At 46.1% G+C, this 22,234-nt stretch overlaps 1 protein-coding gene across 1 annotated transcript in view; it reads left to right on the forward strand.

Moving 5' to 3' along the window:
• LOC115083210 (SCO-spondin-like) overlaps positions 1-22,234 on the forward strand; it is a 508,366-nt gene that overhangs the window by 125,042 nt on the left and 361,090 nt on the right. Inside the window, exons 37-40 of the mRNA XM_029587016.1 lie at positions 6,803-6,985; positions 9,902-10,052; positions 12,924-13,083; positions 21,526-21,580. Of these exons, the coding sequence (XP_029442876.1) occupies positions 6,803-6,985; positions 9,902-10,052; positions 12,924-13,083; positions 21,526-21,580 (549 nt within the window). The remainder of the gene's footprint in view (positions 1-6,802; positions 6,986-9,901; positions 10,053-12,923; positions 13,084-21,525; positions 21,581-22,234) is intronic.

Here is a 22,234-nt window from a genome sequence, read left to right on the forward strand (position 1 = left end):
TTTTTCTCATACTTATCTGTTTCTCTTAGCTCTTTGGTTCTATTTCCCTTCCACCCCCACCATTAATGTAGAGAGCAGTGATGGAGCTGCAACCAAGTGAAATATCAAGCTTGATTAGTTATGGGTAGTAGGGGAAGTAACCGCCGCAATAAGCAAGCTACACCCATGCTTATTTGTTTTACCCAGACTGTGTTGTTCAGCCCTTATTGGTTGTTTTTCTTCTCCCCTGCTGTTGAAGCAGGGAGCTATGCTGGATATGCTTGTAGTATCAGTTTTTCTTCTCCCCTGCCGTTGAAGCAGAGAGCTATGCTGGATATGCGTGAAGTATCAGTTTTTCTTCTCCCCTGCCGTTGAAGCAGGATATGCATTGAAAGTGAAGAATCAGGCTTATTTGGTTTGGGGTAGTAACCGCCGTAACAAGCCAGCTACTCCCCGCTTTGTGAGTGCGAATCCTTTTTTCTTCTCCCCTGCTGTTGAAGCAGAGAGCTATGCTGGATATGCGTGAAGTATCAGTTTTTCTTCTCCCCTGCCGTTGAAGCAGAGAGCTATGCTGGATATGCGTGAAGTATCAGTTTTTCTTCTCCCCTGCCGTTGAAGCAGAGAGCTATGCTGGATATGCGTGAAGTATCAGTTTTTCTTCTCCCCTGCCGTTGAAGCAGAGAGCTATGCTGGATATGCGTGAAGTATCAGGTTTTCTTCTCCCCTGCCGTTGAAGCAGGGAGCTATGCTGGATATGCGTGAAGTATCAGTTTTTCTTCTCCCCTGCTGTTGAAGCAGAGAGCTATGCTGGATATGCATTGAAAGTGAAGTATCAGGCTTATTTGGTTTGGGGTAGTAACCGCCGTAACAAGCCAGCTACTCCCCACTTTGTGAGTGCAAATCCTTTTTTCCACATTTCCTCTTGCTGTTGTAGCTTAGAGCGATGTTGGAGTCACAGTAACCATGTGTATGTTTATTGAATAAGGGTATTGTCTCCAGGCAGTAGCCGTCATTCTGGCTAGCCACCCACTCTTTATTGACGGCCTCTTGATTTTATGGATCCACAGTGTTTATCCCACGCCCCTTTGAAGTCCTTCACAGTTCTGGTCTTCACCACTTCCTCTGGAAGGGCATTCCAGGCATCCACCACCCTCTCCGTGAAGAAATACTTCCTGACATTGGTTCTGAATCTTCCTCCCTGGAGCTTCAAATCGTGACCCCTGGTTCTGCTGATTTTTTTCCTACGGAAAAGGTTTGTCGTTGTCTTTGGATCATTAAAACCTTTCAAGTATCTGAAAGTCTGTATCATATCACCTCTGCTCCTCCTTTCCTCCAGGGTGTACATATTTAGATTCTTCAATCTCTCCTCATAAGTCATTTGATGAAGACCTTCCACCTTTTTGGTCACCCTTCTCTGGACCGCCTCCATCTTGTCTCTGTCTCTTCGGAGATACGGTCTCCAGAACTGAACACAATACTCCAGGTGAGGTCTCACCAAGGACCTGTACAAGGGGATAATCACTTCCCTTTTCTTACTCGATATTCCTCTCTCTATGCAGCCCAGCATTCTTCTGGCTTTAGCTATCGCCTTGTCACATTGTTTCGCCGACTTCAGATCATTAGACACCATCACCCCAAGGTCTCTCTCCTGCTCCGTGCACATCAGCCTTTCTCCCCCCATTGAATACAGTTCATTCGGATTTCCATTCCCCATATGCATGACTTTGCACTTCTTGGCATTGAATGTCAGCTGCCATGTCTTCGACCACTCTTCCATCTTCCTTAAATCCCGTCTCATTCTCTCCACTCCTTCCGGCGAGTCCACTCTGTTGCAGATCTTAGTGTCATCCGCAAAAAGACATACCTTACCTTCTATCCCTTCCGCAATGTCGCTCACAAAGATATTGAAAAGGACCGGTCCCAACACCGATCCCTGCGGTACACCGCTTAAAACCGCTCTCTCTTCAGAGAGAGTTCCATTTACCATCACACATTGTCTTCTGTCCGTCAACCAGTTTGCAATCCAGGCCACCACCTCGGCACTCACTCCTAAGCTTTTCATTTTATTCACCAGTCTCCTGTGCGGGACAGTGTCAAAAGCTTTGCTGAAATCCAAGTAGATGACATCGAGTGCTCTTCCTCGATCCAATTCCTTGGTTACCCAGTCAAAAAAGTCAATCAGATTTGTCTGACAGGATCTTCCAATGGTGAATCCATGCTGCCTCTGGTCCAGCAATTCTCCCAACTGTAGATAGTTCACTATTCTCTCTTTCAACAGTGACTCCATTACTTTTCCCACCACCGAAGTGAGGCTAACCGGTCTGTAGTTACCAGCCTCTTCTCTGTTCCCACTCTTGTGAAGCGGGACCACCACCGCTCTCCTCCAATCATTCGGCACCACTCCCGTTTCTAGGGATCTATTGAATAGGTCACACAGCGGACCCGCCAGCACATCTCTGAGCTCCCTCAGTATTCTGGGATGAACTTCATCAGGCCCCATGGCTTTGTCCACTTTCAGTTTCACCAGCTCTTCCCATACATTTTCTACTGTGAATGGAGTTACATCTACTCCATTCCCCTCCAGTTTCTTGTTAACTAGTGTTGGTCCTTCTCCAGGGTCCTCTTTAGTGAACACAGAACTGAAGTATTCATTTAATATTTCTGCCATTTCTTCGTCTCTCTCCACACATTGATCCTTTCCACCTTTCAATTTCACTATACCACTTTGAACTTTTCTCTTTTCACTGATGTATCTGAAAAATGTTTTGTTACCACTCTTTACCTCTTTGGCAATCCTCTCTTCCGCTTGACTTTTTGTCATCTTGATTAATTTCTTCGTCTCCCTCAGTTCTACCAGATATTCTTCTTTGTGTTCCTCCTTTTGGGATCTTTTATATTTCTTGAACGCTGTTCTTTTAGCCTTTATTTGTCAGCCACCTCCTTTGAGAACCAGATAGGTTTCATTTTTCTTTTGCTTTTCTTTACTTTTCTAACATATAGATTAGTTGCCTTGGTGATTGCTCCTTTTAGATTGGTCCACTGTTGATCCACATCTCTCTCGTTTTCCCAGCCTTTTAGTTCTTCCTCCAGGTACTTCCCCATTTCATCAAAGTCTGTGTTTTTGAACATCAAAACTTGGGTTTTTGTGCTTCTTTTCCGTGTCCTTTTTGTGATATTAAACCATACCGTTTGATGATCACTGGTGCTGAGGTGGGCACCCACCTGGACGTCTGAGACATTATCTCCATTAGTGAGCACTAAGTCTAGTATAGCTCCTTCTCTCGTGGGTTCCATTACCATTTGTTTGAACAAAGCTAATTGCAGGGCATCTACTATTTCTCTACTATTATTAGATTCTGCAGATGGGATTCTCCAGTCTACATCTGGCATATTAAAGTCTCCAACGATCACCACTTCTCCTTTCTTTGCTATCCTGTGGATGTCTTCAATCAGATCTCTGTCCAGCTCTTCCTTTTGGTTTGGAGGCCTGTAAACCACTCCAATAAAAATGGATGCCCCATCTTTTTTTAAGTCGGCCCATAGTGCTTCTTCTTTGCCCCATGTTCCTTGCAGCTCAGATGCTTGGATATTGTTTCTGACATATAGAGCCACTCCTCCCCCTTTCCTATCCTCTCTGTCCTTCCTTAACAAGTTATAGCCTGGTATTGCCGTATCCCAGTCATGATATTCTGTAAACCATGTTTCCGTGACTGCAACAACGTCCAAGTCTGCCTCCACCATTAGGGCTTGCAGCTCTGGGATTTTATTACCCAAACTACGAGCATTTGTGCTCATAGCTTTCCAGCTTTCTTTGCTCAGGTTACTGCTGTTCCTGGACTCCTTTTGTGACCTATTTAGTTGAGTTTTGTTATCCACTTTTCTCTTTGCATTTGTGCAAGGGAAGATATTAATGCCTCTGATGACAGAGTCATCCATCACTGTGAGCTTTTTCCTTTGGTTTCTGATTTGGAATTTCTGTATGCATTGGGTTTTTTTCTCTCTTTTCCGATAACATTTCAATCTTTTTCTCAAGGACTTCTTCAGAATTTAATACAGAGAAGGCATTTTGTACTTGTTGCACTTGATACAGTGTGTGTCTACGGAACACAGGTCTTATTCTTCCAGAGCCCACTGTAATACTTTTTAAGTTCCTTAATGGCCTGTGTGAGTGGTGGGATAGAGTTGTGGGTTGCACAGCTTTCAATAATGGGTGTCTGTGGGTTACAGGTCTTATCCTACCTGAGCCCACGGTAAATGTCTTTTTTCTTGAGTTTTGGTTATTCAGTGGTAAGTGGAAATTATTTCCTGAATAATGTACCGTGGCTGAGACTCTCTTTATTGAAGCTAATTCAGCTTTAAAGTCATCCAGCTCCTTTTCCAAGGTAGAGAGTTTTGAACAAAAGGGGCAAGCCTTAAGTTTCCATATGATTACCCTCAATATAAAGGCTCCACAGCAGTTGCATTGAATAGTACTCATTTAGGTAAGTTATTTGATTGGTGCACCTAAGGAATAATCAATTTACTAATTTATCTGGTTGCCTATTATGAAGTTAGGATGACTACATTAGAAATACAAACCTAGGGGTGGGTGGGCAGAGGGGTAGGGTGGGAGGGAGTTAAACAGTTTATACCTAGGTCAAGCTGGGTAGGGCAAGACACTTTCTTGTCCTTTAGCTAGTAAAAGATCCCACAGCACTTATATCCCAATTTGGAACAGATTATATGACAGCTATACAATAAGAGGGATACTGGGAATTTTTTTTCTTTTTTTTGGCTTTTTTGAATCTTACAACAATCTAATATCAAGAAACCAAACAGATTAGTATACAATATAATCAAGAAACCAAACTGATTAGTATACAACACTGGAATAGAAAGGGATTTGAAATCACAGAGCAGTTTTCTATACAGAATCAAACCAATATCAAGGAACCACAGATTATAATACTAGAATAAAAAGGGATTATGAAACACAGAGCAGTATTTCCAAAAACTAGTATCTTATCTGCACTGGAACAGTTGGCTCCTCTCCTGGGCTGTGCACAGTCTGTATTGTTTCTGCTGGCTCACAAGTTAGCTACCTCTAGCCACTGAGTGAGCCACACCCAAACTGGCTATACCTGGACTCTTCTGGATCTGGTCCCGGAACAACTTAAAGGTACAGCATCTGTACCTTTAAGTTGTTCCGGGACACCCATAGTGCAAATGTTCTTGCGTCTCCCACAATTCTCTACATCATCAAGCTTTTCCTCTGCCGCTGTTAGTTTCCGCTCCAGAATATCGATCTTCCTCCTCGCCTCTGTAAGGGAGATCTCCAGCTCCTCCACGTGGTCCTGAGTTTCTGTAGTCTGGGTAGAATTATCTTGAGCTCTGGACGCTGGTTCTGCTATTTTTTCTACCACCACAACTAACTTGGTATTTGTATTGGCTGTTATGTTATTGGGAAACTTCTCAAACATTCTCTGCAGCTGTTTCGTCGTATCCAGAGCGGGTGGCGGGTAACAGCCATTCCTCCTCCGATTATGGAATCCTCCACAGAACCCAACATTTCTAGCCAAGTACCTTTACTTTTCCTCAGAGGTTTAGGTGTCAGCCCAATAAGATGGCAAAGACCTTTTCTTCGAGTCTTTGAGAGTTATAGCCATTGCAGCAAAGAAAAATCGCTACTTTTCACAGGTTTTTTACCATAGGCCATGGGAGCTCTTCACGGCAGCAGCCTCCTGCTAGCAGCGCATCACGTGACCCCCATTTAATAGGGATTTGAATTAAAAAAATATGCGTGCGCCCTCCTCCAGTTAAATCGTATGTTAACGAAGGTATTAGCTATTACTCCCCAATGGTAGGGAGGTGTGTTAAAGCCCTGAAAGTTTAGCGCATTATTTTTAATGTGGGAAATTTAACTCCTGGGTAAGAGGTGGAGTAAAGTTAACTCACATTTCTGGGGCTATTGCTATGATGGTGTACATCAATGTGATCCTGGGCCTGGAGTGCCTGGGTGTAGGGGTCCTAGGATGCCTGGACCAGGTGGATCACAGCACCCAGGAACCCCCAGAATAACACTAGCCCCAGAAACGTGAGTTAACTTTTATTCCATCTCCGAGCCAGATGGATGCCGCCCTGGGACCTCCTCCCACCTATCTATCCTCTAAAACCCCCGAATTAACCTCTCCATCCACCTACCCACCCCTTCTCACTCCCCTAAACAACCTACACCCACCATCCACTAGCTCACCCCTCACCCCTCCTCCACTCACTATCCATCTCCTGCAACTGGACTTTTGTCTCTCTCTGCATTCAGCCAGTTCCCTCAGTTCTTTTTCAGACTGGATCATAAACCTTACAGTTACAAAAGGTTTGATTCACTGCCATGTGAAAATGAACAAGTACGGGAAATAACAACTCCTGTGCTGGTCTGGTCAGCTCCCCTCCTCTCCGGCAGCATGTAAACAGCGCTACCAGATGGAGACGGGATTTAGGGGCCAATGCAAATTATACAGCATCTCTGACTGCAAGGCACTGCAGCTAAATGACCAGTTTTGACGATGCTGTCAAACTCTGATATCCACTGCTTAGTATAATATAGGTAGATTTTTATTTCTGTTACACATGTAGGGTGATTTCTTGTGTATGTAGGCCTGCTGCATTTTTCAGGATTTCTGTGTATATGCAGGCCTGGTGCACGCTTGGTGATTCTGAATGTATTCAGGCCTGGCGTATGCTGGGTAATTCCCCGTGTAAGCGGGCCTAGTGCACGGTGGGTGACATTAGTTCCAGCGCACTCTGGGCCGAGCAGAGGCCTGAACCGGGTTCTTTGCTTTCTCAGGCTGCTGGTGCCCGAAAGGTTTGGTGCTGGATGGAGAGCATCGCTGCGTGCGGCCCGAAGAATGCCCCTGCCAAGTGGAGGGTGTTACCTACTGGCCGGGGCAACTGGTGAAAGCGAACTGCCAGATCTGTAAGTGCCAGGGAGGTCAGCTCAAGCAGTGCCGTCGGAACCCAGAGTGCACAGGTAGGTCCATGACCAGAGCAGGGGAGAGGTGGGTCTGACCAGGCCGCAGAGATAAGAGGAAGACATCATTTTCCGTCTGCCTTTCTCGTCCAAATTTCCCTGTAAAGGTCAAGAAACAAAAAAAATATATTTATCAGGTGATACCTGTTTATTGGACTGAGTTTCGGGAGCTAATACTCTCGTTATCGTGTTGAAATAAACAAAACGACGTGCTGTACCTGAATTGTAATAATGCTGAAAGCTGCCCTGAGCATCCCTTGCAAAGGTGGACTAAATATTCAAAATGTATTAATTAATGAATTATTATTAGGAAGGGAGCTCTCCACATGTTGCATAAGAGCTGTAACAGCACATGTAAGCCGGAATCAATGGACTTGCAGGGCAGAGCAGGTGGTTCTTCTCTGTCATCATTTTCTATTTCATGAGACACAACGATGCTAGGAGTCTGTGTCCAGATCTAAAGAAGGATTTTTTTTTTTTTTTTTGTAGATTTGAACAGATCACAGCTGTCTTAAGAGTCAGAAATAGTTCCAGAGGAAAGAGATAAGTTAGAGAGAGAAAGGGAGGAGAGGCATATTATTGTTCAGTAGGAATAGGATCAGTGAAGAGATAGTAGGCTTGGAAGCAAACAAAGAGTTTGTAGAGTGTGGCGAAAGACTGGGGAAATGAAGAAAAAGGCGAGGTGGATGGGTCTAGGCTAAAGGGAGCTGGATGGCTAGAGGAAGGCGGAGCAGCAGAAAGAGCGAGGCTGAACAGTAGAGAAAGTTGGAAGAGCAGAAACAGTGGAAAAAGTAGAGTGAGGTGGAATGGTACAGGGAATGGAACGAGTGGAGGGAGGGAGGAGGAAGTGTAGAAAGAGTGTAAATGTCAGAGGGGGTGGAATGGTACAGGAAATGGAACGAGTGGAGGGAGGGAGGAGGAAGTGTAGAGAGAGTGTAAATGTCAGAGAGGGTGGAATGGTACAGGGAATAGAACGAGTGGAGGGAGGGAGGCGGAAGTGTAGAGAGAGTGTAAATGTCAGAGGGGGTGGAATGGTACAGGGAATGGAACGAGTAGAGGGAGGGAGGAGGAAGTGTAGAGAGAGTGTAAATGTCAGAGGGGGGTGGAATGGTACAGGGAATGGAACGAGTGGAGGGAGGGAGGCGGAAGTGTAGAGAGAGTGTAAATGTCAGAGGGGGTGTAATGGTACAGGGAATGGAACGAGTAGAGGGAGGGAGGAGGAAGTGTAGAGAGAGTGTAAATGTCAGAGGGGGGTGGAATGGTACAGGGAATGGAACGGGTGGAGGGAGGGAGGCGGAAGTGTAGAGAGAGTGTAAATGTCAGAGGGGGTGGAATGGTACAGGGAATGGAACGAGTGGAGGGAGGGAGGAGGAAGTGTAGAGAGAGTGTAAATGTCAGAGGGGGTGGAATGGTACAGGGAATGGAACGAGTGGAGGGAGGGAGGAGGAAGTGTAGAGAGAGTGTAAATGTCAGAGGGGGTGGAATGGTACAGGGAATGGAACAGGGAATGGAACGAGGGGAGGCAGGGAGGAGGAAGTGTAGAGAGAGTGTAAATGTCAGAGGGGGTGGAATGGTACAGGGAATGGAACGAGTGGAGGGAGGGAGGAGGAAGTGTAGAGAGAGTGTAAATGTCAGAGGGGGTGGAATGGTACAGGGAATGGAACGAGTGGAGGGAGGGAGGAGGAAGTGTAGAGAGAGTGTAAATGTCAGAGGGGGTGGAATGGTACAGGGAATGGAACGAGTGGAGGGAGGGAGGAGGAAGTGTAGAGAGAGTGTAAATGTCATAAGGGGGTGGAATGGTACAGGGAATGGAACGAGTGGAGGGAGGGAGGAGGAAGTGTAGAGAGAGTGTAAATGTCAGAGGGGGGTGGAATGGTACAGGGAATGGAACGAGTGGAGGGAGGGAGGAGGAAGTGTAGAGAGAGTGTAAATGTCAGAGGGGGGGTGGAATGGTACAGGGAATGGAACGAGTGGAGGGGGAGGGAGGAGGAAGTGTAGAGAGAGTGTAAATGTCAGAGGGGGGGGGGAATGGTACAGGGAATGGAACGAGTGGAGGGGGGGAGGAGGAAGTGTAGAGAGAGTGTAAATGTCAGAGGGGGGTGGAATGGTACAGGGAATGGAACGAGTGGAGGGAGGGAGGAGGAAGTGTAGAGAGAATGTAAATGTCAGAGGGGGTGGAATGGTACAGGGAATGGAACGAGTGGAGGGAGGGAGGAGGAAGTGTAGAGAGAGTGTAAATGTTAGAGGGATGGAATGGTACAGGGAATAGAATAAGTGCAGTGAGGAGGAAGAAGTGTAGAGAGAGTGTAAATGTCATAGGGCTGGAATGGTACAGGGAATAGAATAAGTGGAGTGAGGAGGAAGAAGTGTAGAGAGAGTGTAAATGTCAGAGAGATGGAATGGTACAGGGAATAGAATAAGTGGAGGGAGGAGGAAGAAGTGTAGAGAGAGTGTAAATGTCATAGGGATGGAATGCTACAGGGAATAGAATAAGTGGAGTGTGGAGGAAGAAGTGTAGAGAGAGTGTAAATGTCATAGGGATGGAATGCTACAGGGAATAGAATAAGTGGAGGGAGGAGGAACAAGTGTAGAGAGAGTGTAAATGTCATAGGGATGGAATGCTACAGGGAATAGAATAAGTGGAGTGAGGAGGAAGAAGTGTAGAGAGAGTGTAAATGTCATAGGGATGGAATGCTACAGGGAATAGAATAAGTGGAGTGAGGAGGAAGAAGTGTAGAGAGAGTGTAAATGTCAGAGGAGTGGAATGGTACAGGGAATGGAATGAGTAGAATGAGGTGGAACAGTAGAGGGAGTGGAGTGTGCTTTGGGCCTTGCAGTTCACTGGAGATGTCTTTAGTTAAGCACTCACTGTTATCAATGTCTGCTCTTTGCCCTTTCTCCTACTCTCCTCTCCAGTACATTGTGGCTGGTCCATGTGGTCTCCTTGGGGGGAGTGCCTAGGTCCTTGTGGAGTTCAGAGCATCCAGTGGTCTTTCCGTAGCCCCAACAATCCCAGCAAACTTGGCAATGGAAAGCAGTGCCGGGGGATCTACCGCAAGGCCCGCAGGTAATGAGTGCCAGGGATCTACCACAACCCAATGGGAATAGGGGATGTGCTGGGTTGATTTTTGGGATTTTGAGTCAGTATTAGTGCTTGTTTTATCATTGCTATATTGATGTTTGTATTTTTTAATGTATTATATTATTTTTAATGTATTATGCTGTACTGATGTCTTTTTATGTAAATCGTCTTGGGTCTTCTTTTTGGGGAAGAAGGCAATAAGTAAGCCTAAACTAGAATAGAACAGAAGGCTGACCGGTATAGTGTGCTGAAGGATCCCACGAGGAGGTAAAGAGTGCTGGTGATCTTCCTCAAGGCTCACAGGTAAAAAGTGCCAGGAAAAGATGCTGGGGGGGATCTACGATAAGGCTCTCAAGGAACGCAGGTTCTACCAAGAGAGCCGCAGGGAAAGTGTGGCAGGGGATCCACCATAAGGCTCACAAGCAAAGAGAGTCGGGGATTTACCAAGAGGTAGAGGTAGAGAGTGCCGGGGGGATCCACCACAGGGCTTCCAGGTGGAGAGTACTGGGAGATCAAAAACCAGGCTGACAATAAACATAAATACTATTACATTATCACAGTACATTATATTTAGGGACTGCCTTCCCTACAACAAGGTGTCCCAAGGCGGTTTACAGCACTTATCAAGTTACAATACAGTAATCATCAAACCATAACATAAAGCCCTGCCAAACCTTCACTCTCACCGAGGGGAGAGCTGAATCAAATGTAAAAACATTAAAAAGCATATATAAATACAAATACCTTCTCTCTCAAGTACCGCCCACCCCCCCCCCCCCCCAAAAAAAAAATCCATCCTGCTTATAAACAATACCGTCAGTGCCTATGATCCCAGACCCACCCCTGAGAGTGGGTCGCAGCAGAAAACAACGGGTCCTCGTGAAAAAAATGCCTTACTCCTGACTCTCCTGATCGCTCCCACAGGGGCAGCCCCCCTTTGGTGTGCTCCTTTTTGAGGTCCAATAAAACAAATCGGAAGGCGGTCCCACGTAGCCAACGCAAAAAACAACAAAGGGACTACCTTACACCATGGAAGATTTTATTAGAGATGCCCGACTCGAACTGAGTTTCGCCAACAAGGCTGCATCAGGGGCTTTATGTTGTAAACATACTCTCACCACAGTAAGAGTCAATATACCAATCTGTAAATTGATTGTTGCAATAAAACTTTCAAACAGCGTTCTGTCCAAAAACAAATATCACTGCAACTAGCAATATTTGCAGGAAAGGGCCATGAGGTGGATTTCAGCCCCTGGAGGCTTGCAGGTAAAGAGTGCTGGGAGAATATATCGAGTGCTTGCAGATGTGCCTGCATGCTATCGTGCACCTTTCCCCGGACTGCAATTTGCAGCGAAACTGGCGCAAAGATCACGGACGGTAACCTTAAAACGAGCGTGTGCAAGCCCTCAGTAACGCTGGGATTTTAAATCATGTGCGCAGTTCTATGCTAAATAATGATTTAAAATTACAGCTGTTGTGCATATGTGTTCTCCTAATTTTAAACTGTTACTCGAGCAAACATAATTCGCATACGTTCCTTAGGGCTTTGTCAGCTTTAACATTCACAGGTAAGCGGATTTTAAAACATGCTCACGTGAAGGACATTCCCAGTTTTACCAATTAGCCCACCAGTTTGCTCAGTCCATCTGGAGGTCATCCAGACCCCTCTGGTTCTTCAGCCTACACTCTGCCCCCCCCCCCCCACCCACCAGTTGACCCAGACCCCCTCATCTAGTCGCTTTAGGCATAAACAAAGATTTATGCAGACTTAACGCCTCAACAAGAGCAGAAGTAAACATGCGGGACTAACAGCCTGAGACACACTGCGGCCACTGGATTTAAAATTCGGATTTATGTGCGTAAATTCGGGCCCCGCCCCGGAATGCCCCTGACACACTTCAGCTCTGCCCCTTCTTTTTTACTCGCACGCGAAACTTGCAGCATTTAAAATGGCATGTGCGTCCCCTATACGCATGTATACGGGGCTTTTAACATGAGCAACGCTTTTAAAATCCACCCCTTAAAGTGCTGCCAGAGGCTTCATGAGACACAATGCATGATGGCTAATTTTATATGTCTTGAGGGCCGGAAGGGTCTGGCAGATCTGTCACTGCTGGCAGGTGCGCTATGGCCCTTTCTGACGCCGGCTCACGACCCACATCGAATGCAATGTGGATTCTCTCTGGGAACACCTTTCAGTTTCCTGTGACCTGTTGCTCTGGGATGGCCAGCTCCGCTCTGCCTAGCTACATTTTTTACACACTCAGAGGCTGAGTTTCAAAGGTTTTAGGCTGCTAACTTTGGGAGTTAGACTCCTAAATTGTCCCTTTTGAACATTTACCAGGGCTGAATCAGTGTCTAAGTACAGACTCCTAGTTGCACTAGGCCCCCTACATTTAGGGAAATCAAAGTGGTTATCGGCAGGGGATAAAAAAGAGTTAAGAGCTGATTTTCAGTACCAGGTGCCTCACTTAGGGGCCTACCTCTAGGCACATGAATTGCAGGCCTAAATGTAGGAGTCTAAATGTGGGTTCATTTTCAGCTGAAAATTTAGGATCGCAAGTCTGACTGAAAATAGCTGGCTAGCTTAGGTGCCTCAGTTTAGGCTCTTTTTTTTTTTTTTATATCGGTCTCTGAGTCACTGCACTGTGAAAGTGTGTTCACAGCTCAGACTGTGTTCTCTGGGAAAAGAGCGGGCCGTGGTAGTTGGTTCAATCCGTTATGATATGCAAGGTGAGGTTATCTGAAGCGCTGTGCACAGAGTCGCTGGGTGGGAAGTCCGGAAGAGACCTTTGCATGATGTATGACATGGGAAGTCTCCTGACCCTTGCTCCCCCCCTCCACTCCCCGTCACAGGTGTCAGACGGATCCATGCGAGACGTGCGAATACCACGGCAGGAGCCACGGCATCGGTGAGCGGTGGAGGTCGGGCCAGTGCCAGGTGTGCCAGTGTCTGCCCAGTGTCACTGTCCAGTGCTCCCCATACTGCCCGTACAGCACCCTCGGCTGCCCAGAGGTAAGGGGGTGCCTGGGTTTTGAGGGCAAGGAGGTCTTTAAGAAGTTCTTCCTCAACTGATTTATGTGAACGTGTCTCTGTCCCCCTTTCTATCTGCACCTGTCGCCAAGTGTTGAAGCTCTGTAACCCTCCTTAACGTCAAATCAGCCAGTACAAAAAAGGGGTCAAACCCCACAGATGAAGGGGAAATACCCCAAAAATAATTCTGTGCATTAAAATGAATAAAACTCTCAATAACGAACCTGGTTTTTCGAACAAGAGAGTCCTCGTGCGTTGCTGGCTTAGCAGTCCCTAGGGGATCCTGTGCTCATGCAACAGCTGACCACTCTCTTTAGCGTTTTTAGGGTGAAAACTTAAAAAGAAAGTGAAGAAACGCCCTCAGATGCAGTCGCTTTTTGACAATAAAGCATTTTTGCACAGCATGTGTATTTACTTTTAAACGAGTTAGAAAGAAGAGCTCCCGCGGGCTTGTTTTGGTTGGGGGAGTAAAGACGGTGCACACAATTCGGATTTTCAAATCTCTGCGTGCTATTTTGACCCCGTCCTATTTCCCACAGGAGTAGCAGGTGGGCGCTTTCAGCACATGTACTTAGCGCTTGCTAATTTTCAATGGGAAACAGTGTGGGTGGTTTCCCTTTGAAAGCTGAGTGCAACGCACATGCCCTGAAATTTCCTGCGCGCATTGCAAACAACGCGTGATAGTCAAAATTTCCCCCACTCTATGTGTCTCCAGGGGAATTTTGTGAAAACCCCCAGGCCATACAGCCTTTATGGTATGATGGATAGGCAGGGGCACAGTCACCATTTGGAGACTGGGAATGTGTAGTCGAGCGTCCCTTCCTTCCGCTAACTCTCAGGTGGCTATCGGACAATCCCTAGTGCCTGTTAGCCTCCCTGCCAGGGTTACGGTGAAAATATCGGGAGCAAGATGAGCTCCTTGTCAGATGATTTGATTTCAGACAGTGGTGGGGGAATCTCGTGCTGGCTAGTGGATGAGCTCTCCGAGTCAACAGGTGGCAGCAACAAGGACAAATAGTGACTGCTGCAGAGCAGCTTCTGCCTTTCCCAGTCATTACACTAAAGTGTGAAACTGCACCCTGAATTCAGAAGCCCAGAGAGAGCAGCAACTAGAGGAACACTATCCGTTTTCCCTTACCATGCACGGCATGGAAAATATTATTTTGGGGGAATCCTGTGGTGACGGAGTGAAAGTGACAGCAGCAGGTCTGAGGAGCAGAAGGTCTGCCAGCTGGCGCTCTGCTCATAGCTAACCTAAACATGATGGTCGCGGGGTCACTGACTGAGCGACTGCAGACTGATGCAGCTGCTGAGGTATCCAGACCAGCTCTTTTCAGGGACAGCACTGCCTGCTTCTGTTGGGGAAGTCCGCTCTGGAAAAGGTAGGGTAAAGAACATAAGAACATAAGAACATAAGAAATTGCCATGCTGGGTCAGACCAAGGGTCCATCAAGCCCAGCATCCTGTTTCCAACAGAGGCCAAAACCAGGCCACAAGAACCTGACAATTACCCAAACACTAAGAAGATCCCATGCTACTGATGCAATTAATAGCAGTGGCTATTCCCTAAGTAAAATTGATTAATAGCCATTAATGGACTATTTGCTCTCTTTAACCTGGATGGTAAGCTGCAGTTAATGGGCCTTCTTTTAGTAGAAAGAGAAACGGCATTGAAACAAAGACCTTGGCGACCTGGAATGTTTGTACTCTTTTAGATAATGAAAATCTCAGGTCAGCTGGAAAGGAGGACTGCATCTGTTACCAGTGAGTTAGACCATTTCAAGATTCATGAGAAAACTGGCGCCATCTTTTGGTCTGGGAAAGACCATGGTGAGAGAAGAGATAGAGGAGCAGCATTTTCTGCCAGGAACAATCTTGCTAATAGGCTAAGTTCACTACCCAAAAATCTATCAGACCAAATCTCATCTGTCAGAATCCCCCGCACCACACAATGATTTATTACACTCCTGAGTGTTTATGCGCATGCTCCAACAATGTTGCACACTAGTGAGGCTGAAGAGTTTTACTCTTTCCTTAACAGCTCTGTCTATGCCATTCTATCAGCTGAGAAAAGTTTTAGCTTAGGCAAATTAGATGCAAGAGCTGGTTGTGATTTTAGAACTTATGTATCAACCCTAGGCAAAGTCGGCAAGAGAAAAGGTAATGCAAATGGAGGAATGTTGCTTGGCTTTTGTCATGACGAATACTTGTTTCTACCAGCCAGAGAAACATTTCTTTACATGGAAGCATTCACAGTCCAAGGATTACCGTCTTATGGACTACATCCTCACAAGGCAAGATGAAATGAAGGATTATCTTAATATGGCAGCCATGTGTGGATTTGAATGCACCACAGATCACTTCCTTGTTAAAACTATATACAGTTTCCAAGTCTCCATACCCAGATGCAAGACTGCTCCTGCTGCTCCTAAAAGACTTTACGTCAGGAAGAGATAATCGACGGATAGTCAGAATGAATTAGGACCTACCATTACCCAAGCCTTAGGGTCTGACAATGCATCTGGCAAGGAAACAATGACTTAAGAAATACTCTTAAATAAATAGTTTACAATGCTTCGTGTAACATACTTTGTCACCTGAAACATAAGAATGTAGGTTGATTTAATGAACATAATGATAGCCTACAAGATTTTCTCCAGCAAAATATGGCAATGTGCCTGATGATCTGAAGGCGGCAAACAAATGTGACATAGAAAGAGGCATAACTAGCAGGAAAAGGGAAGTGATAATGCCCTTGTACAGATCCTAGGTGAGACCTCACCTGGAGTACTGTGTTCAGTTCTGGAGACCGTATCTAAAAAAGGATAAAGACAGGATGGAAACTGTCCAGAGGAAGGTGACCAAAATGGTGTGGGGTCAGTTTCAGAAGATCTACAAGAAGCTGTTGTGAATGCCGAAAAGATGTGGACCCTTAGTCCGAGGAACAGATGGTACCTCCTGAGTAGACGACTCCCCCAGGTTCCCTCGTTGGGAGGTGAGGCTGGACTGAAGCAAGGACCAACTGGATCTTCACCACTGGAAGCCCACGGTCCCCCCAGGTGGAGCCCGTAAGGACCAGGTCCGCTTGGACTTAGGTGAGGTTCCCTTGTCAAGAGGCGAAGCTGGACTGAAGCAAGGGCCAACTGGATCTTCACCACTGGAAGCCCGTGGCCTCCTGGGTGGAGCCCGTAGAGACCTGGGCCACTTGGACTTAGGTGGGCCATTGAGAAGAATGAAGATTCGTCAGAGTCCGGTCCAAATTCAGAAGCCAAAGGGTCGCCAATCGCCAGTTCGAGATCAGAAGCCAGAGAGTCGTCAATCACCAATCCAGGGTCCGAAGCCAGAGATTCATCCAGGGGTAGGAACAAGAGTACCAGAGGCATAGGCAAACTTACGGAAGTAAGCAGACTCGTTGCCAAGTCAAAGAACAGGAAGAGGAAGCCTCCTTAAGTACTTCCCTAGGCCTGACATTATCTGTTGCAGCTGGAGCTGATTAGGTGACGAGAGCCCTTTAAATGTATGCAGGAGGTGTGGCCGCGCGCCTAAGAAGAGGACGGCCCGAGGACAAACCAGGAAGTGCTGCAGTGCGGCCCGATGCCGCGAAGAGGAGGTCGAGGGACGCTCCTTCCGTCGCAGAGGGAACTGCCCTGAGGGAGGAGAGCAGGAGGCTGCAACGGGAATGTCTCCACGCCATCGCTGGGGTGCCGGCAGTGGTCCCGATGCCACGGAAGGAGGTAGGAGGCATCAGCCGCGGGCGGCCACAGCTGGGAGTTATAATAGACTCAGAACCAATATAAAAAAATATTTCTTCATTGAGAGCATGGTGGATGCCTGGAATGCCCTCCCCGAAGAGGTGGTGAAGATGAGCACAGTTAATGAATTCAAAAGAGCATGGGGCAAACATTGCATTTGAATCTGAGAAAAAATATGAAGCAATCAAATCATACTAACAGAAAGAGATCTATATGACAAAAGACAGCTGATGGAAAATAAAGCAAAAAAAAAAAAAAGCATGCTTTCCCTGTTTCAAATGACTCTCAGGTTCTTTATAATGCCCTAAAGGAAGTATTTAGCACCTGTCAAGAGTGTGGATGGTATGCAGATATTTAATCACTGGATAGAGTTGGACCAAACTGGAAATGTTCATCCTGATGCATTAAAACAGCTAAAACAACTGCCAATACAAATTGGAAATTAGTTTATCAATAAAGACTGAAAAACTTGATAAAGCGACTGAAACAACTACATGCAGGAGGGCCTAGATGGGATTCATCCTAAAGTGTTCAGATATGGTGGCTTTGAGCTCAAAGGATAGTTTTTTGACTTTTCATAAGCTTCCCCAGAACTTCAAAGATGTTCTCACTGTTACCATTTATTTATAGACATTTGAAATTCCGCCTATTACAAAGAGTAGCCTCAAACCAGATTACAATAAATTTAAAACAAACAAATGCAATTTAAATAACTTACAGAAGTGATGAACTTTATAACAGAGTATAAAACTTCAAGTCCTTGATTAAAAGTACAAGGAATTAGGTCAGGGAAAATGGGGTCTCTACAGGGAAGGCCTAGCTGAAAGAAAGGTAGCATGGCTCAAGTCATAGAGGTAGTGATACCTTGTTCCAGATTTTTGAAGCATGACAGCTGAAGGCAGGCAGACTAGTGCCTGATAATCTGGCAGAGGCCAGAGGGGGAGATGAAAGGAAAGCCTATTGGGAGGACTGGAAATCTCTTGGTGGTGTGTAAGAGGAGAGAAGTTGAGAGAGTTAGTTGGGTGCTTGCTTATTCACACATTTGTAAATGAGTTTGGAAAGTTATCCTACTTTTGACTGGAAGCCAGTGCAATTGGTAGAGTTTTGGTTTTATGCGATTGGTTGCTTTGGCTGCTATCAAAGTTCCAGTGGCAGTGCTGCACGGATTACTGTGGTGAGGTTGTGTTTCTCGAGGCGGTTGCATGGTGTGAGATTGCTTGGTGAAGTTTTGGTTAAGCTGAGCCTCTAGACTTCAAACTGAGTTCTTAGGCTGTAAGAGGGTGCCTGACAAGGAAGGTATATTGTGAAAGCGCTGTCTACAGCAGCCATCGTGGTATTACTTGGTTATCAGGCGCTGGAAAGATTTTGGCTAAAATTCTTCTAAACGAACTAAGAATGTATAATCAGAAAGTGTTCTTCCAGAAAGCCAATCAGTCTCCATGTAAGAAGATCTACTATAGATATGATTTTTTTCTATGAGGCAACTATGAAATGAAAAGATCATTAAAAAACATTTTGCTTCAACAGCAAGAGGAAATGTGGAAAAAAGGATTTGCACTCACAAAGCCGGGAGTAGCTGGCTTGTTACGGCGGTTACTACCCCAAACCAAATGTGCCTGATACTTCACTTTCGATGCACATCCAGCATAGCTCTCTGCTCCAACGGCAGGAGAGAAGAAAAACTGATACTTCACGCATATCCAGCATAGCTCTCTGCTTCAAAGGCAGGAGAGAAGAAAAACTGATACTTCACGCATATCCAGCATAGCTCTCTGCTTCAAAGGCAGGGGAAAAGAAAAACTGATACTTCACGCATATCCAGCATAGCTTCAACGGCAGGGGAGAAGAAAAAAGGATTCACACTCACAAAGCGGGGAGTAGCTGGCTTGTTACGGCGGTTACTACCCCAAACCAAATGTGCCTGATACTTCACTTTCGATGCATATCCAGCATAGCTCTCTGCTTCAACGGCAGGGGAGAAGAAAAACAACCAATAAGGGCTGTATAACATAGTCTGGGTTAAAACAAATAAGCATGGGTGTAGCTTGCTTATTGTGGCGGTTACTACCCCTATTACCCCTAACTAATCAAGCTAGATATTTCACTTGGATGCAGCTCCATTACTGCTCTCTACATTAATGGTGGGGGAGGAAGGGAAATAGAACCAAGAGCTAAAAGAAACAGATAAGTATGAGAGAAAAAATGTGTGAAGCTTGCTGGGCAGACTGGATGGGCCGTTTGGTCTTCTTCTGCCGTCATTTCTATGTTTCTATGTTTCTATGTAACATTTCTTGAATTTTCTAAGGCCTTTGATAGACTGGATAAAGAAACATTATGGTGGTTGCTTAAACTGTCCTGAGCAATTTGTCAAAGTACTACAAGAATTTCTTGATGGGATGACTGATAAAGTTTAAATGAACAGAAATGTTCCTGAGTCATTTGACATATGTTGTGGTTATTATGTTACAAGTTGATTACTGCAATGCCCTCCACTTGGGTTACCGGTTAAGAGCCTGGACCTCCTACATCTTCTTTGATTTGTTTAAGAAGCAAGAAAGATATGAGTCATGCTTGGATTGCTTGGATTTTCTTGGCCTCTCCTGCCTGTTTAATCCACTGTGATTTCAAAGATCTTCTTAACTTTTCTTGATCTCTTAAATCTTTGTTGATCCTTTGAGACTCCTTAACACTCCAGTATTCTGGTGGCTCCTATGATCTGTCTATTCCATTTTTCCACAGCTGGCAGTGTAGCATCTTAGTGGTTAGAGTGGAAGGCCAAAAATACTGCAGACCCTCTGTATTTTACTCACTGTGTGATTAAGCAATCACTTAAACTCATTGTCTGAAAATTCAGATTGCTTGCTCTCTGGGAAAGGGCATTATAACCATGAAAATTATTCTGTCCATGCTATGTACCCTGATGGTGCAGGTGCTATGTAATACTGTATATATTATTGCTGTTAATGTTTGCATCTTTGTGGACGGGGGTAGCTGCAGAAGAGGTGTGCTGAGTTTCAAGCTTCAGGTCTTACCCTGGGGCAGCTATGGAGACGGTGTGCTGAGTCCCCAGCTTCAGGTCTTTCCCTGAGTCATTTGCAGAGAGGTGAGCTGGATCCCCAGCTTCAGGTCTTTCTCTGGGTCAGCTGCAGAGGGGGGTGCTGAGTTCCTGGCTTCAGATCTGCCCCAGGGCAGCAGTGGAGGAGGTGTTCTGAGTTCTCAATGTAGCCTTCACTCTGGATAAAAGAATAAGCTTGAGGCACATTCGTTACCAGGGTTGAGTTCGTGACTTGCTTTCCTAATCTTGGTGTGGATTCTTTCCGATGGAGGGAGGGGAGGGAAGAATTTCTGCAGGACCCAATATTTTTGGGTGGTCTTTATCCAAGGAGTCACTTGACACAAGGTATGGGGTTCCAAAATTAAAATTTTGACTTTACTGATACAGTTCAAATGAAATGGTTGCAGATAGTTCAGTATTTAAGCATGTAGAACCCACAAGCAGAAAGTAAGATACAACAAGTGGGTTTCTAATCCTTGCTGTCACACCCTTCTGGGATCCCCTTACTTCTGTTCTTGGGTTTAAGGCTCCCGTGGATGGATGAGGAGCTCTTTGATCCCAGGGACCCTTGTTGGTACCTGATTCTTCAATGCCTGAACCGCTCCTTTCACAGTCATCTCCTGTCTCCGCCTGGGCTCCTTTGCACTCTTGGATCACTGGAAACAGAGCACCTCTCCATTTCCCTTCTGTTCTCTCCACACATCTGGTCACCTCTGGACAAGCACCTGACACTTACTTCTCACTGCTCCTGTGCAGAACGTGGTTCGCCTTTAAATCCGAACAGGGTCTTCCTTTCCCCATAGAAGGACAAACCCAGGGTGAGAGGTTTACTCACTCAGAGTGAGGATACAGTTTCGATCCCACTGCTGGAGCCAACAGGCACATTTACTTTTAGTGAAGTATCAGAACCATCACCACTGGTAACTGTCTGTGTGGCCCTCAATACTTATTAGAGGACTCTGAAAAAATCATGTATAAAAGCAGACTTTCCTCTCTCTCTAACTCCAGATTCTGGTAAAGAGAAGAGAGACTGGACTTCTCCAACTCTCAACTCCAACCCTTCTGACCAGAATATTCTTGGGCTTCTCTTTCCAAACCCTGAACAGCCCCATTATGGACATTTGTAGAGGAGAAGGTCATAAGAAAATGGTTTAGTCAATGTGTCCATCACTGGAAGGAGTGTAGATGTAGTGAAGGGAGTTTAGGCCTATTTTACATCAGCTTCAGATCTTTCCCTGGAGCAGCTAATGAGGAGGCGATGGTGAGTCCCCAGCTTCATGTCTTATCTTGGGAAAGCTGTGGAGCTGTTTTGCTGGGTCCCCAGGTTTAGGTCTTGCCCTGAGGCAGCTTTTGAGGGGAGAGCTGACTGTCTGGCTTCAGGTCTTATCCTGAGGTAGGTATGGAGGAGAATACTGAGACGCCATTTTTAAGTCTTGCCCTGAGGCAGTTGTGGAGGGGGTTGAGCTGAGTTCCCAAAATCAGGTCTTGCCCTGGGGCAGCTGCAGAGGGCATATGCCCAGTCCCAAGCTTCAGTTCTTTCTCTGGGGCGGTTGCAGAGGGGGAGGGCTGAGTCCCCAGCTTCAGTTCTTACCCCTAATTCCCTCTTTCCTCCTGCAGGGCCATGTTCTGGTTGAGGGGACCGTGGACGTCTGCTGTTACTGCTCTGAGGCTGGTGAGTGCTCCGCGTATGGTGGACCTGTGAATGTACTGTGCCATGTCATGTACCAAGGTGCCAGAGTCACCTTACCCAGCACTGCTCCGAGCGGGGGGGACACTGAGCTGTACCGGAGTGACAGGAAGAGCGGCGGTGTTCATTTGTAAAATGCTTTCAGGACCATTTTGAACGCTGATTTCTGTGGGTAAAATGTGACTGAACATTGTCCACCATCAGTGCTGCAAAACGTACGCGCGTGCAGGGCTCCACAGCGCATGCAAAACGTTCCACAGCATGCGGACCTTTAGTCACATTGAAGGAGGCCTTCCTTGGGCCGTGTTTAGGTCAGAGCAGGAAAAGTACGGGTGTAAATTCAGTTTTCAAATCTATGTGCCTGGTTTTTTTTTTCCAATTGTATTTCTACCTGCACACAAAAGCAGGTGCAAGTACTGCCCACACTGTGTGCCTGCGGCGAGATTCAAAGCAAAACTTTTATGAATACTTTGGCCTTGGTTATTGGTGGAAACCCCGCGAGTAAAAAGTGAGTGCGGTATTTGCATCAATGAAGGCAGTTTCTTGCCTCCTTTGATGTGAAAACGTCAACACTGTGGGATGTTGGATGAGAGAGGGAAGGCACAGCGGTTTCCTCCTAGGTGGGAAACTTTTCTAGCA

Source organism: Rhinatrema bivittatum, chromosome 2 (assembly GCF_901001135.1).
Source record: "Rhinatrema bivittatum chromosome 2, aRhiBiv1.1, whole genome shotgun sequence".
NCBI lineage: Eukaryota > Metazoa > Chordata > Amphibia > Gymnophiona > Rhinatrematidae > Rhinatrema > Rhinatrema bivittatum.